Here is a 15,826-nt window from a genome sequence, read left to right on the forward strand (position 1 = left end):
CGGGAAAATGCTGGACCGTGCCAGTCTTAGATTGCCGCATTGAGGTTTAATCAGTGAGGATTAAGGAGAGCTGGGGATGGTTTAGAGGGGTAGGTAGATTTATTTATTTATTTTTTAAATGTGGCTCAGGTGTTAGTGTGTAAGATGGCCACAGTGTTGATCTGAGCATGTGGCTGCCAAAGCAGCAGGTCTAGGAAGGAAAGACAAGGGAAGGTAAAAGAGTCTAACATTTTCATCCATACCGTAGGACGGAGAGGGGAATACACAGTCTGCCCGCTCGCCCAAATCTGTCATCTTTCTGCTTTTTAAAATCTTTCACCTTCCCTTTTCTTACCTTGCTAGACCAGCTACTGTGGAGGTCACAGTCTGGACAGAGCATGAAGGCAGGTGTCTCTTACCTGTCCAGTTCACCCTGCAGCTCCTTCACCCCCCTCTGAATGATGATGTCACGCGAGGCGGCGGCCAGGTCGGGGGCCCGGCCCACATTTCGAGAGTACAGGTTGAGGCCCCCGTCTGTCAGGTATCTGTGGGGAGGGAACCAATCAGGTTGAAGAGTACCGAGCAGTCTGCGTGTGTGTGCGTGCGTGCGTGCGCGCGTGTGTGTGTGTGTGTGTGTGAGTCATGTGTGTGTGTGTGTGTGTGAGTGCATGTGTGTGTGTGTGTGAGTGAGTGCATGTGTGTGTGTGTGTGTGTCTAGGGGTAATAAGTTATGGATGGGAGAACAGGGAGGGGAGTGAGGTTAAAGCTAATTAAGATAATAACCTGGAACCCCGCTTTCCAAAGTGGCTAATTCATTAAAACTGGAAGTTTCACTTCGTTCATTTTACTTAATCACATTCATAACCAGGCTGCTCAGTTCCTGCAGGGACTCAATAAAGCAGTTATGAATAGAAGTGCAGAAAAAAACTTAATATATGCAGGGTTATTCAATAAGATAAATTATCTCAGAGAATTAAATTATTCATCTTCAGCTGCCAACCATCTAATGGAATGGTAAACTCTCATCGAGTGAAAAAGCTCCTCAAACTGACAATCAGCTTCTGCTTTTATACAAATAAACATTACGCAAAAAAAAGAGCCATCAGTGAATTATATACAGTGCAGGCTGTATGTATTTGGACGCTGACACAATTTCTGTTTCCCAACTCACTAGATTTCAGAAATGAAACAATGAGTGTGTGGTTAAAGTGCAGACTGTCAGCTTTAATTTGAGGTCATATACATCAATATTGGGAGAACCGTGTAGGACTAGAGCCGTTTTTATACATACAGTGGTTCCCTAATTTCAGAGGACCAAACACAGGAAGTAACTGAATGGAGTCCACAGTGTGAGGTTTTTTTTCGGGCATGGGGGGAGTCTCACCCGCTGCTGATGTCATCCGCCCGCGCGTTCTTTCCCAGGAGGTCCCCGTCGCTCATATACCCCGCCACGTCCGCCTCGGCCCCGCCCTCGGCCCCGCCCCTCTCCCCGAGCTCCGCCCCCCGCTGCCCCGCCCCGCCGGCGCCCCGCCGCAGGGGCGCGGTGTAGACGAAGCGGCCCGGCAGCGAGGGGGCGTCGCCCGCCTGCAGGCGGGGGCTGGCCGATTGGTTGAGGCGCCAGGCCATGGGCGAGGAGCGGGCGGCCAGCGCCGGGATGCCCCGCCCGTTCACCTCCGTGGTCACCGTGCTGTCGAAGGTCGTCTCCAGGGTGCTGAGAGGGGGGCAGAAAGAGTTTGGGAGGGAGGGATCAGCGACTTCAGAACCGCTTAGATCTGCATCTCAAGCGACCCCCCCCCCCCCACCAGAAAAGGACTTAAGCGCAGTGATCAATAGCCTTAGCACTGCTGACCTCAGGCCTCGGCTGCTGGCTGGATACCATCCAAGGGGGATATAAGCAATTTTGGAGAAACGGCTAAGAGTCACATGGGAGGACTCAAATATCCAGTTTTTTTAATGTCATCACCTTCAAACTATAACAGAACTCAGGCAAACGCTTATGACTTTGAGACGGCGACAAACACAGACACGGAGATGATGACGGCCACAGCTGAAAGCAATTAACACTGGACGCGTCTCCTGCTTGCAGACGGATAACGTGCGTGTTCTGAGCATGCTCTGTTCAGCGAAGTAAAGCGTGGTAACGTTTGCCTTTGGATCTGCCCATTCTGACACAGGCACGCTGCTCTGCAAGTTTCTGCAAGTCACCTATCGGAGCTCCCTCTTGTGGAATGGGATTCTAACTGCAATGAGAAAATTCTCCACTGTGGGAGTTGGTCACCGTTGCCATGGTGCTGCTACAGGGCTGGTTGAACAGAGGGGCAGTAGTTGCTGAGCGCTGGATCAGCCATTGAATAAGAACACAGGCTGTAGCACAGTGTGGAGCAGCTGGACTCCTCTGATTGGGGGGATTTAAGGAAGAGCAGCAGGAGGGAAGGGAAGATGGACGTGCAGCGATGGACAGAGGCGTAAACGCAGAGATGGGGAGGAGAGGCGGGGGCGGTGGGAGGGGCTTGCGGGCGTGAGTCACCGCACGCCGTTCCCGCCAGTGAGGCAGCGCCGTCACAGCCGCCATCAGCCGCCGTCAGCCCCGATCAGCGTCAGCGCGCCTCCACACCGCCCGCACAGCCCACAGCACACAACCCACGCCGCCCACGAACACACCACACACCTTCCCACACCACCAATCAGACGCACAGGGTGTGAATCAGCCTGCACACAGTCGCAGGCAGTAATCACGCTGCAGGATCTTCGTCCCCTGAAACACTAGAGCAGATCCACACACACACACACACACACAAAAACGCACAGAAACACACACACACACACCTGCTATCGGGTCCCCCGAGCTGGACAGGTCTCCCCAGTCTGCCGCAGTCTGCGATGTCCTCACGTCGCATCCGCCTCGTCTCCGGGTCCTCCCCTGCAGCACACACAGCGCACAGATCAAGCACCGTGCCCGCACACACACACACACACACACACACACACACACACACAGACTCACTCACACACAGACACACTCACTCACGCAATTTCACCCAGGAAAGGCACGTTTGCAGTGAGTTGCGCATGTATAATTGAGCAGGCAGCCCCTGGCACAGTCGGCGTGATTGAGCCACGCAGCGGGGTGCAGGTTTCTGCCTCCGGAGGCCCAGAATGTGTCTGGTTCAATAAGTCAGAGACAGCAGCATCCCGGGATGAGATCACAGGCGACAGCACTTCCCATCTAACCAGGACCTCCATTAACACCTCCGGATTTTTAGAGAAGCAGGATCAGGCAAAAACCTTGTTGATGCCAGTGTTATTATTGAAGAACACCTTGCTTAATTTGCCCGTTGACCACAAAATGTTCCAGCAATCTCAGCTGCACTGACAGACACACAGAGACGGGTTGAGTGCAGCATCGGTTTGCTAGTTTGACCCTCGCCTTTTGGCAGACGTCTCTTGTGGAAAAACCCAATTAGAGTCCGATTATGAACACATGCAAACAGGCTGCCACTCCGCATGAATCGAGACCGAAAACGTTAGCACAGCCTCACCCCCCATCCCCCCGTTCCCCCGTCACCTCCACCCCAAAAGCCCTGCATACAAAGAGCTCTGCAGGGCGCATTTAAAGTGTGGGAGGAGACACACAGAACGTCCAGTGGAGCCCTGGTGACCGTAACCAGGACCCAAAAATAAAAACAGCACAAGCACTATACTCACAGCAAACACACTTTTAACTACTGAGTGTGAGAGGCAGCTGAGATGCATCGTTACCGCAGTGGAGACAGACGGACAGACAGACAGAATGGTCCAGGTGGGTACCTGGGGTCAGGTGGGTGTGCAGGGCCTGCTCCAGGTGGCCCAGCATGCTCAGGATGACCTCCCGGTCCAAATGAGCGGCTCCCTCCCGGAGGTACCCGCCCTCCTCCTCCTCCTCCTCCTCAGCCCAGACCCCCCCACCGGAGCCCCAAACCCGAGGCCCCGCCGGACCGCCTCTCCCGCTGCTCCTGCTGCCTCCGCTCTCCGTCCGGCTGCTTTTGGGGGCGGCAACCGCGCCCGTCGGCGAGCGTCCACAGAGCGACAGGGACAGGGACCGAGCCCGGGCCCCTCTCCGCCGTCCTTCCTCCTCCTCCTCCTCCTCCTCCTCCTCCTTTTGCTGCTGCTGCTTCATCTTGTCCTGCAGGCTGAGGCTGGTGAGGGACTTCTGCCTGCGGAGGCTGAGGGTTCGGGGGGCCGGCGGGGACGGGGGGGCCCCTCTGGACGGGCTCCTGCCCTGGAAGACCGAGAGCTCTGGGCTCCTCTTCATCCCGCGGCGGGTTTCGGGCAGACGCCGCTCCTCAGGCGGGGGGCTCCGGGTCGGGGACGCAGGGGCGGCTGGGGGCTTTAGTTCCTGTGTCTGCAGGCCGTCCAGCTCCCAGCCCGCTGCCCGCCCTGGGGTGTCCATGCAACCGCCTGCAGGACCCCAGCACCAGGTCTCATGCTGCAGACGCCTTCTCAAACTGCTTCTCTCCCCCTCTCTCTCTCGCTCTTTCCCGCGTGCGAGTGCAGAAGGTGCTAGATTGCTCCTCCAGCCGCTGAACGCTGATGGTCACTGCAGCCAACAACCAGATCGACCACACGAGCAGCTCCTCCTCTCTTTGCACTCGCTCTCTCACTCTCTCTCTCCTTTCCCCTCCCTCCTTCTCCGCCTCACTCTCGCAAGGAGGAGTGACGAAGGAGCTGATGAAGGCAACGTTATCTCTCCCCCCCCCACCGCCCTCTTCAAAAGACCAAAGCAGCCTGCTCATTCGCCACTGGAGTGAGTCTCTCTCCCTCTCTCTCTCTGTCTCTCTTGCTCTCTCTCCTCTCCTTCCACCTCCCTCTCTCCCTCACCCCCTTTCTCCTTCCCCCTCTCTCTCTCTCTCTCCCCCACTCTGTTTAGACTCTTCCCTGCTCCTACCCTTGCAGCAGACGGTGCTGCTGCTGCCGTTGCCCCAGGCAACCATGGCAGCATGTTGAGGATCAGGGCTGCCCAGCGCAGGACCAGCAACACCCTGTAACCAGCAGGTGTGTGTGTGCGCGTGTACCGTCTTGTGTGTGTGTGTGTGTGTGCGCGCGTGTGTCTGTAATAATCAGAATGAGAAAATAAATATAATGAGATGACCGGCTGTGTTGCAGTTCTATATTAATATTATATTAATATTGGGAGCTTGTCTGTGGGGACACTCCACGCCTGTAAGAGAATTCCAGCGCTGCTCAGTAACCATGACAGCGCATACAAACACAGCACGCATCCTAACACTCCAGCTCCTCCTGCCATCACGCAGAGACGCTCTCAAGCATCATCCTCCTCTCCTTTCCAGCACATTCCAGTTTTCCAAGCGGGGTTGCTCAGACGGAAAAGGTCCAAACCGATTCCCCGAACGACGAAGCAACTGCAGCTTGCCTGTAACGCCAGCTTTCCTGGGAGAAACGGCATTCCAGATATTCCCGAATACAGATCTCAGCGAGGATGTTGTCCGATGTGAAGTTATTGATGTGCGGTCGGTGAAAGTGGTCATTCCCACGGCTTGAGCAACTTCAGCGTTCCCGGTTTTGGGGTTTCTGTGATTTGGTACCCTCCTTTAAGGAATCCTGTAGTTTCTCTCGCCCACATGCTCTTCACTAGCCTCAATCAGAATGACTTACAATGTGAAAACCCCAAAATCTCAGCTTGTCCCAGCCCAGAACAGCCATACGGAGAAACATCCAGAACATCTGCACTGGCATAAACCCTCAAACAGCCCCAAGGGCAGAACAGGAGCGTGGCGTTGGGTACCTACCCGAAATCTCCTCCAGGCACTGCTTGGCCGTCTTGCCGTAGGGCAGTTCGGTCGTCTTGCCGTAGGGCTGCTCGGTCTTGGGGGGGGCGCTGAGGCCGGGGTCCGGGGGGGCCACGGTGGTGCAGTCATTCTCTGAGCAGGTCCTGAAACCGACACAGACACTGGGGATCAGCAAAACCCCACAACGACATTCAGACAGCTCCAACGGAAGGGCGAGAGACAGAGGAACGGGTCACTACCTGCTGATGGAGATTTGAATGTGACAGGGTGATTGGAAGGTGACAGGGTGAACCATTCTTATCTTTGGTGCTGCACAAAAACCTCCAAAGGATGGAATTCTCAGGACTAGCAAAACCCGCTTTTTTTTACACTAACTTCTCTATTAGAGTTTAGTCATATGGGAGAACTCCACATGCAAAAAAAAAAAAAAAAGTTGAGCAACAGCAGGGCATGGTGCACTACAGCAGGGCTCATGGGTACTGCATGTGTAATGCCGTGCTTCTCGGTACCGGGGCAATTTCGCTGTCAGGATCGTTACGTGGGCACATACCAAACAGGCTGCTTGACAGTTCGATCAATAAGCGCGTCTGCGAGCGAGCGTTGATTGACGGCTCCAAAGAGCCGGGCTGCTAAAGAGCTTTCAGAGCTCTCCGCCACGTCAGATTGGCACGAACAAAACGGCACGAGGCAGCCGCGCACTGACATTATTTCACCCTCCCATTCTATTGTCTGCTGACACCATTTTGATGAGAGGGGGGGCGCTTTAGAACGGACCTCTTGGAGGAACGGAATGCATGTCCACGCACCTGTTTTGTGTGTGTGTGTGTGTGTGCCTGTTGTGTGTGAGGCTCTGTGTGTGTTTCTGCACATGTATGAATGTTCAGTGTGTACCTCTGTTGTGCATGTATGCGTCAGAATGTGCGAGTTTCAAGTCAGCTACGACGACAACCATTTTGTTTGTTGTAGCAGAACATACAGAATATACCGCAGTACTACTGACAACAAATATTTCACTGCACTGCAGTATATTGCGATATGAAAAAAACAATCATTTGGCCATACACTGTGAAGTGCTGCAACATCTTGATGATACACATTTAATCTGAATATATTTTCAGTACGTTTCATTTTCGTAAGAGGGGACAGGTGCAATCACCTCCAGAAGGGCACAATCAGCACACGCGAGTGCGCTGTAATCACTGACTGACTGGCAGGCCGGGGAGCAGTTGGGCTAATTGGAGCTGAAGCTGCTGTAATTGGGGGAGCAGTGGGGGGCCCCTGGCTCAGTGATGGGGTGCTGATGGAGCAGCAGATTAGCAGGGTCCTTCGGGGGGAGAGAGAGGGGGGGGGGCCGGGGACGCAAGCGGAACGCTTTCCGGAAGCACCTCTGACCCCTGCGGAGCGACAGGGCGGAGCAGCGGCAGTGGTGCACTGAACTTCCTGCACTCCAGCCCCCCGAAACTCCAAACAACCGCTTAGCAGCCATGTGCATTCAAAACACCAGAGACCTGTAAAAGCAGTTCCTTAAGCTTTTAACGTATGAGGTCATAAGTGTGTGAAATGCCTGTAATGATTAGACTGTTCTTAGCTGAACATTCTAATGCTGATGTCACAGACACTGCTGGTGACTGAAAGCTGTGGAGTTATAGAACACTGACTTAGAATAAAAAAGAAAAGCCTACTCTTCAAAAGGGTTGAAAGAGCTGCTCACACACACTGGAGAAGTTCTGAAGCAGGTAAGGGGAATGCGTGAGCAGCCTGTGGATGAACTGAAACGCACCTCCGGGTGAGGTGAGGTAAAGACGCGTTCGCTCGCGGTGATGAGATAATCTCACGGCCGCGCGGATTTGGGCGCTCACAGGAGCAGCGTGCAGGCTCAGCGCTCAGCCCATTGTGTGGGGGATCAGTGTTTCACAGGAAGCGTGTCACGGTCCCCTAACGGGATTCGCGGGGTTTCAGACGGTGAAAAGGCGCGGGAGGCTCTCTGTTCTCTTCCAGCCCAGCCAGCGCGCAGAGGGCTCCAGGCCCGCAGCACAAAGCCGGCCGGCGCGTGTGTTGCCGGGCCGAGCGCTTAGGAGCCCGTCACGGGGGAGACAGGCTGAACGGAAGCGCTTCTCCAGCGCCGTATCAGGGCCCCGGCTCTCCTGGGTACCGAGAACAGCTTCCCCCCCTCAGATGTGCTTCCATGGAGATTATTAAAAATCCCACAGTCAGCCAGTGGGCCTCTCCTATGTCTGAAAAACCTACGAGCTCACTGCAGAATCACCGAAACACAGAAACACGCACATGTGGGGCAGCGGGGCGAGAAGCAGGGGGCGGCGGGGGGTTCTCACCGGTACATGAAGGGGGCGACGGTGGCGGTGTTGGGGTGGCTGAGCTGCTGGTGGGGCAGCTGCACGGCGCCGTTCCCGGGCGTGGTCGCGGTTGCCGTGGCGTTGGCGGCGGCGGCGGCGCCCGACAGCGCGGAGGTGCTGGTGGAGGACACCATGGTGGCACGGCCCAGTGCGCGGGGCGAGTAGCAGGCCTGGGCCTGGCCGCCCTTGGGCCGCGCCTTCTCCCCCGCTGGGCCGGCGCCGGGGCCTCCTGGCCTCCCCCCCGCCCCGGGGCCGGACGGCGCCCCCTTCAGGCCGGGCTTGGGGATGCCGCTGGAGACCGGCGCCCCCTCCTTGCGCACCGCTGCGGCCTTCCCGCCCTTGGGGATCAGGCTGGCGATCTTGGAGGTCTTCTTGGCGGGTTCGGCGGGCGCCTCTCTCTCCTCTCGGCCAGCGGAGGCAGCAGAGGCCTTGCTCTTGCCCCTGGCCTTGTCCTCTTTGCCCTGGGGCAGGGACTTGCCCCCCGGGGCCTTGCCGGAGCCCTTGGCGGGGCCGTGGGCGGGGGTGGGGCTGGGCTGCTTGGAGCCGCCACAGGGGGGCGCCGGCGGCGCCGCCTCCTCTCCGCACTCGGACAGCGCCTCCTCCTCCTCCTCCTCCCGCAGCCCCAGGTCGGGACCCGGCCTGCAGTTCCCGCGCGTGTTGATGAGCCGAAACTTCTCCAGCATGGACCTCTGGCCCCCGCCCGCGCCTGCGCTCTTGGGGGCGGAGCTGGGGGAGGGGGGCGGAGCCGGGCGTCGGCGTCGGGGAGGTGGCCGGGCTGGGCGCTTTGACAGACAGCAGGGAGGACGTGGCGCTGTGCTTGACGCTCATGGACTTGCTGCGCCAGGACTTGCCGGCGCTGGGGGAGGGGATGGCAGAGACCGGCTGCTGCGCTGGGGGGGCGGGGCTCGGGGAGGGCGCGGCGCTCCCGTTAATGCTGCCCGGCAACGGGATGCCTTTCGCCGCTTCTACAATATGAGAGAGAGAGAGGGAGAGAGGGAGGGAGAGAGAGCAAGAGAGCGCAAACACTGTTACAACTCAGCATCAGGTGGGATTTAAGATCATATTAGCCCCCCAAAGATGGAGATACACTCCTTCCTTCCCTTTAAATGCTACCTTAATGCTACCCCCTTATCTTCTTTTAAGGGGGCTCCTGTGAGATGGCCTTTCCTATGAACTGAGAGCCCCATCTGAGGCCTCCATCACTGATGTGTGTGTGCGTGCGTGTCCGTGTCTGTGTGTGTGTGTGTGTGTGTGCGTGCATGTCCTTGTGTGTGTGTGTGTGTGTGTGTGTCTGTGTGTGTGTGTGTGTGTGTGGAGGTGGCGTCGCTGAAGAAATGAGATTCTCTGTCAAAATCAAAGCCCCTGCCGCCCACGAAAACACTGTCCCGCCACCGTGCCATGACGGATCGCCACGGCGACGCCAGTTCCACCGTCTCTCAGACCTTCGGAAAGGGACTGTTTTTTTTTTTTTTTTTTTTTTAACAGCGGCCGCCGCCATCATCATCAATCCAGGGTCCAGACCCACAGCCTGTCTGCAGCCCCCGGCTACCCAGCCAAAACAAAACGTTCTCACAGTGTTGCTGCAACGTTGCAGCAATGCTATAAACACTGACAAAACATTTCAGAAACATTGTGAGAACATTTTGTGTTAGCTGGGTTGGGTTGTCTCAGCACCCAGACGAGTGTGTTCTCCCCACCTGTACAGTGCTGTACCTGTGGCCTTTCAGCCATCTGTGATTGGGAGCGGTCGTCCAGAACGCCCTGTGTTTACCCTGCAGATGGGGCCTGACGTCTGTTTACGGCACTGAATCAAGTCTGACGACAGGGCAGCACGCGGCCGTAACTCGGTCCAGAGCGCCGCCGCCGACCAGCGGCGACGACGCGGGCGATTAGCGCCGCGCTCGCAATTAAGGAGCTCCGCGCTCCGCAGAGTTCCACCGCGAGGGGAAAACGGCCGGGGAAACCAGGGCTATTAAAACCGCCGTTTGTGCACACGCGCTGCGTTTGGATGACCTCACTCCTCACCTGGTAATAAAGCGCAGGAGCGCACTCGTACAAGCCCGAGTGTGGGCATTTATAAGAGGCAGTGAAAGGCGGCAGAGCGTGTTTAACAGTGTTCGGGGTTATGATCACTTCAGCGGCGAACAGAGCGTGCACTTAAACGGGGGTGACTTAACGACTGAGTCCCGCACACGCCCCCCCCCCCCCTTTAAAATGCTGCACAAGGGCCGGCTTCTGCTCTCCGCCCACAGGAAAAGGAAATGACGAGCTCACGCTCGCACAGGTTGTCTCAGGGGCGTGAAGGCGCGGAGAGGTGAGAGACCACACGTGGTGGGTGCGCTGCCTTTAAGACCGGCTTCAGGCTGCCGTCGTGTTCTCTCGACTGGCTCTGCTGACTTTTTATAATGGGTTTCCATGGCAACACGACCACTCACCCCCCCCCCCCATTTTTCAGCTGTCAGTCTATGGGCAGAAGGTGGGATGTGAGCTCTGCTGTGCAGTGAGGTCTCAGTGCCTGAGTCCACGCTCACACTGCTGCTGGGCCTCAAACACACAGCCAAGACCTGCACTCCTTCACTGAGCGACCGCTCCACACACACCAGCGAGTGTTGGGGTACTAATAATTCACACTGCGTTAGGCCCCGGGAAACAATCGCCGGTTGTTTTTCGGCAGAGATTGGGCTGTTCCCCCCATGGGCGGCCCAGGAGCCCCTGCTCACAGACCCCGGGGGGGGGGGCGTACGGGCGAGGGGAGTTCAGGAGTTTGCTCTAACTCGTCTGGGGACACATTAGGCGCTCCGCATTGTAAATCTCGCACAAGGAAACGGATTCCGGTACGGCTACGGAGGGGTAAGCCTTACTGATCCATCAGTGCGGCTGCCACAGGGGCGCACAAACCGCCTTTATTTGGGCCGAAACTCCCCGAGACGAGAGCGATTGTGAACAGGGGGACTGAGTAAACAGAGGAGGGCGAGAGGGGCAGAGGGGTATTAAAATCACACATAAATCCAGCAGGCCAGGGCAGCCAAAATAAATACGTGGCTGTAATACTGTACTGTACAGGGGGCTGTTCTTTGTGCATTTTGCTTTGAAGGCTCTGAAAATCTGCTACTGCCACTGTGCAACCAAAGCTTCAGCCTACAGTACATCACCAACACCCCACCTCTCCATCACTCTACCACTCCACCCCTCAGCCTTTACCATCTCTCCATCACTCTACCACTCCACCGCTCAACCTTTACCATCTCTCCATCACTCTACCACTCCAGCCCTCAACCTTTACCATCTCTCCATCACTCTACCACTCCACCCCTCAACCTTTACCATCTCTCCATCACTCTACCACTCCACCCCTCAACCTTTACCATCTCTCCATCACTCTACCACTCCACCCCTCAACCTTTACCATCTCTCCATCACTCTACCACTCCAGCCCTCAACCTTTACCATCCTCCATCACTCTACCACTCCACCCTCAACCTTTACCATCTCTCCATCACTCTACCACTCCAGCCCTCAACCTTTACCATCTGCCACCTCATCTTACCACTCTCACCCTCAACCTTTACCATCTCTCCATCACACCACCTTCTCCATCGTTCTACCACTGCACCATCATTCCCTATCTCCGTCTCTCCATCACTGAAACGCTCCATCGCACTCTCACGCTCACCACATCACCACCCCAGATCTCCTTGCAGTCCGTGCCCGAGCAGATGAAACACAGCGCTGGTTAGCACGTTTGACAGGCTGTGTACGCTATGTTTTTTTTTTCATAGCACCCTCTAGTGGATTTTACACAAATGAGACTACAAGTGAAAGCCTAACATGGACGCTGAATCTGGGTACAGACGGGTTGTGGTATGATTCAGATCTAAATCACGACTGTGCTTGTCTGGCTCCCTCACCGCGCTCGTTGCCGCTGCAGTACTGCAGCGGCTTGCTCTTGTCCATGCTGTTGAAACTCTGGCTCCGTCGGTTCAGGTTGGAGGCGGCCGGGACCTTACTGCCCCCACTGCCTGCAGCAGGAAGCCTGGAGGGACCCGGAAGCCTGTCACACACGCACACACACACACACGACACATGCATGTGCACACACGCACGCACACACGCACACACAAAGACAAAGAGTGAGAATATGCATTTATTTGCTATGTTAGCATACACTTTAGCAATGTGTGTCCTCTCTTCAAGCCAAGAATGAATTAATATTAACAATAAAAAATCATACCAGTGATGTGAAACACTGACCTCTGCTGCTCAGCTAATGATTTTTAATAACGTGTGTTTCCCATGTGTCGAGCCTGAATACTGTGTGCTGTATTTCTGTTCCTTTCAAGGGCTTGAGAGAATAAATTGGCTTGGTGAAATAAAATTAACGAATGCGTAAATTACTACACAACAACTCGTGAGTAAGTTCCAGAGAAACCCATATATCTGAGGCCAGAGCGTTTCCTGTATGAAGAATGCCACCCAGGGCTGGTCGATGCGGCGGAGTGCATATTTGAAATAGCTGGGCAGCGGTTTGAGAGGAATAACCCGACAGTGCGCTGCTTCCCACCGCTGCTAAGGAGAAACAAATGTTCAGAGACTTCTATCCGCCCAGCCGGGGAAAGACCTCTGACCACAACAGAGAGCAGCTCCCCGTGGCAACGGCAGCAGCGCCATTCGGATAAGTGCCCAATTATCTGTCTTGGGTGACACGACTAATTTAATTTGTCTAATTGATAGCGACGATGGGCGAAAACTGCTGACAAGGTAGGAGTGGTCCAATCCCCCCCCCCCCCCAGCCCCCCCTCCCAAAAGTGAACACAGCCGTCGGCCTTCAACCGAGGCCAGATAATGTTACTGGGCCACGGGGTTCGCCCTCCGGGAATGTGGGAGGCAGAGTTCCTATCTCTCCTCCTAACACGGGATCGTTGTCTCTCGGCACCACAGAAGAAGAACGGCAGCATGCCGAGGGGCGGGGCTTACCTCGTGTTTTTCTTCTGGCCAGCCGCTACACCGCCGTGAGGCGACGGAGACGCATACCGCGCAGTGAGGCTAGAGAGAGAGAGGGAGGGAGAGAGAGACAGAGAGATAGTTTTATCGAATCTTTCTCTTGCTGTCACATCTTTTAGATGCCCAAACACAGTAACAAGTGGCACTGATATTTCCAGGGTGCTGAAAGTGAAAGGAAGGGTAAAAACAATGCTATATAAAATGTGTATTTTGTTTTACAATATAAACAATATACCCAACAGTTCCATGTGATCGTACAGTAGAAGTGCATGTTACATTCTTTTAAAAACAGTGTTAATTCATTCTGGCTCAAGAATATCAATAGCTTTTTTTTCTTTTTGACATATCCTAAAAATAAACACACTCCTCCAAAAAAAAAAAAATGCTGCAATTAATTTTGGAGTTTTATTGGTGAAGAAAAAAATAATTCCCAGCCTGCAGGAAAAACCCCAAAGGAAAAGCAGTAAATTCCTATAACAGACATCAGAGTTTACACTGGGCTCTGACTGGCTCTGAGTCACGCTCAGAGAACAACCGTGTGGCCAGCAGTCACACGCCCACCCCTGAACCACTCACTCTGACTGGAAAGAGAGCGTGAACCACAGAGGCCTTGGACAGGAAACAACGCCTCCGACCAACACGCGGGACACCTTTCAAAGCTCACCAAAACACAACGCGTACCCGTCAGAGGAGAGCCAGCGCTCTGCTTCAGACAGGGCACGCTCCCCTTTGCTCTGGCAACCTGTTGTAAACGGTTGTATAAGGTATATGCGCTGAATGCTGATATACCTTATACTGTACCTCTGTTTATAATGTACCACGAACAGCAGCCACAAACAGCATGAGTGTTGGATTTGCATCCGGTCAGTGTGTGTAAGACAGGATTGGGAGTACTCTCTCCTCCTAGTTCAGCTACTGTACAGAATATACGATGGCTGGCAGTATCCTCCCCTAAACTACGGAATCGATGGGTGGCCACCAATAAACTGCAGAGAGAACGATGACAAACTGCACTGCTACAGGGATAGTCCCAAACAAAGGCACGTCTGTACAGTATAAAGTAGACTGTGTGTGTGTGTGTGTGTGTGTGTGTGTGTGTGTGTGGGTATGGGAGAGGTACCATGCAGTTAACAGGCAGCCATGCAGGGTCATATGCAAGGCAGCCCAAAAACCCTTCCTGCTCTCAACTGGGCTTCAGGGAGCCATTAGGAACTGGCCCGTTAGAGGAGAATGAATGTACACTCATTAAGACCTGCATGTACTGAATCAGAAACCAACTGCCACCCCCACACGCCTCGGAATCAATGAATCCAAAAAAGCAAACAGTCCCGCGCACTAAAAGGCAGGATGCATTTAAATATGCCACGCTTCTCCCCCAAACAGTTCTTCCTTCTTCCCCTCTCCAAAAAGGTCCCTGGGTGGGAGGGGGGGGTATCAGACCTATATAAATCAGAGACATAAGCACAGAACTGTACCAGCTTAGAAAGTCCCCTGGTCTGACGCTCCTGATATTGCTTACAGCCTTGTGAAACAAAGGGCTCACTCTGAAGTACATAAGAACAGGGCGTGTGCTGTGCTGACACTAGGGGGGATGGCACTAAACTCTGGATGAGCACCCTTGGTTCCCCTTTTTTTTAAATATAATGTGACATAAAGGCAGGTGACACGTTAGTACAATTGTACTACTGAAATTAGCAGCAGCTCATGGCAAATTTAAATTACACCTGCTTTAACAAGCTTCAGTTAAAATGGCCCGCTGAAATCACAGCCCCTTCCTTCCACGGTGAAATTAACTGCTAAATTAATGGAGAGCAAGTGTAAAGCCATCGCGTGTGATAATTGACCGTGCAGAAATCAATTACCTCCATTTTAGCTGAAAATGAGCGGAAGGAATGAACAAAAAACGAGAAGGAACAGGCCAGAGATTTCACAAAACCTTTGAGGCTCTGTGAGAGATTTGGGGTACAGACAGGAGAGGAGAGAGGCAATACGCAGATGCAGCTAAACAAACGCAGCTACCGCCGCACGCCTGTTTCGTCCCCCTGGACGTCTTTAAATCAGGAACACCCCGCCACTCCGGCGCGGAGGACAGTGCTCAGTGTGATTGATGATGCCCGTCAGGCCCCTGGCACGGGCTCACGCACCGTAATAACGCCTCAGCCGCCGCACCGCGAGGAAAACTCTCTCTACATCGCATTCTCTCTCTCACTCGTTCTCTCTCTTCCTCCATCCCTCCCTCCCTATGTCTGTCTCTCTCCCTCCCTCTCTCCGTCTCCCTCCCTCCCTCTATCTGTCTCTCGGTCCCTCCCTCTCTATCTCTCTCTCTCTCTCTCCTTCCCTCCCTCTCTCTGCCTCTCTGTCTCTCTCTCATCCGCACAGCGTGCTCTGCCCCAGACAGTAATGATGGCGGTGTAAATCAGCCACCCAGCCACCCAGCCACCCAGCCACCCGGCCCCCCAGTCCCCCAGTCCCCCAGCCACCCAGACACCCAGCCCGTAAAGGGGAATCAGATGTGGGGCCGGGGGGCTCCAGGGCTCCTGGGCTCCGGGGCGCAGACTCCGGGTTACTGGCGCGGAGATCTGTCAGACGAAACATTCTTCACGCACGGACTCACACACACTTTGGCAGACGTTTCCCCCGCTCTCAAAAACAAAACAGACAGGACGGGGTTACTTTACCGCCGGCCGCTGTCCCAGACCACACACT

At 54.9% G+C, this 15,826-nt stretch overlaps 1 protein-coding gene across 1 annotated transcript in view; it reads right to left on the reverse strand.

Moving 5' to 3' along the window:
• Positions 1-15,826, reverse strand: part of LOC135246049 (neuron navigator 3-like) — an 87,630-nt gene that overhangs the window by 28,902 nt on the left and 42,902 nt on the right. The window contains 8 exon segments of the mRNA XM_064319541.1: positions 399-524; positions 1,364-1,751; positions 2,870-2,899; positions 5,766-5,908; positions 8,099-8,860; positions 8,862-9,084; positions 12,028-12,170; positions 13,094-13,162. Of these exon segments, the coding sequence (XP_064175611.1) occupies positions 399-524; positions 1,364-1,751; positions 2,870-2,899; positions 5,766-5,908; positions 8,099-8,860; positions 8,862-9,084; positions 12,028-12,170; positions 13,094-13,162 (1,884 nt within the window).

Source organism: Anguilla rostrata, chromosome 19, assembly GCF_018555375.3.
Source record: "Anguilla rostrata isolate EN2019 chromosome 19, ASM1855537v3, whole genome shotgun sequence".
NCBI classification, from domain to species: Eukaryota; Metazoa; Chordata; class Actinopteri; order Anguilliformes; family Anguillidae; genus Anguilla; species Anguilla rostrata.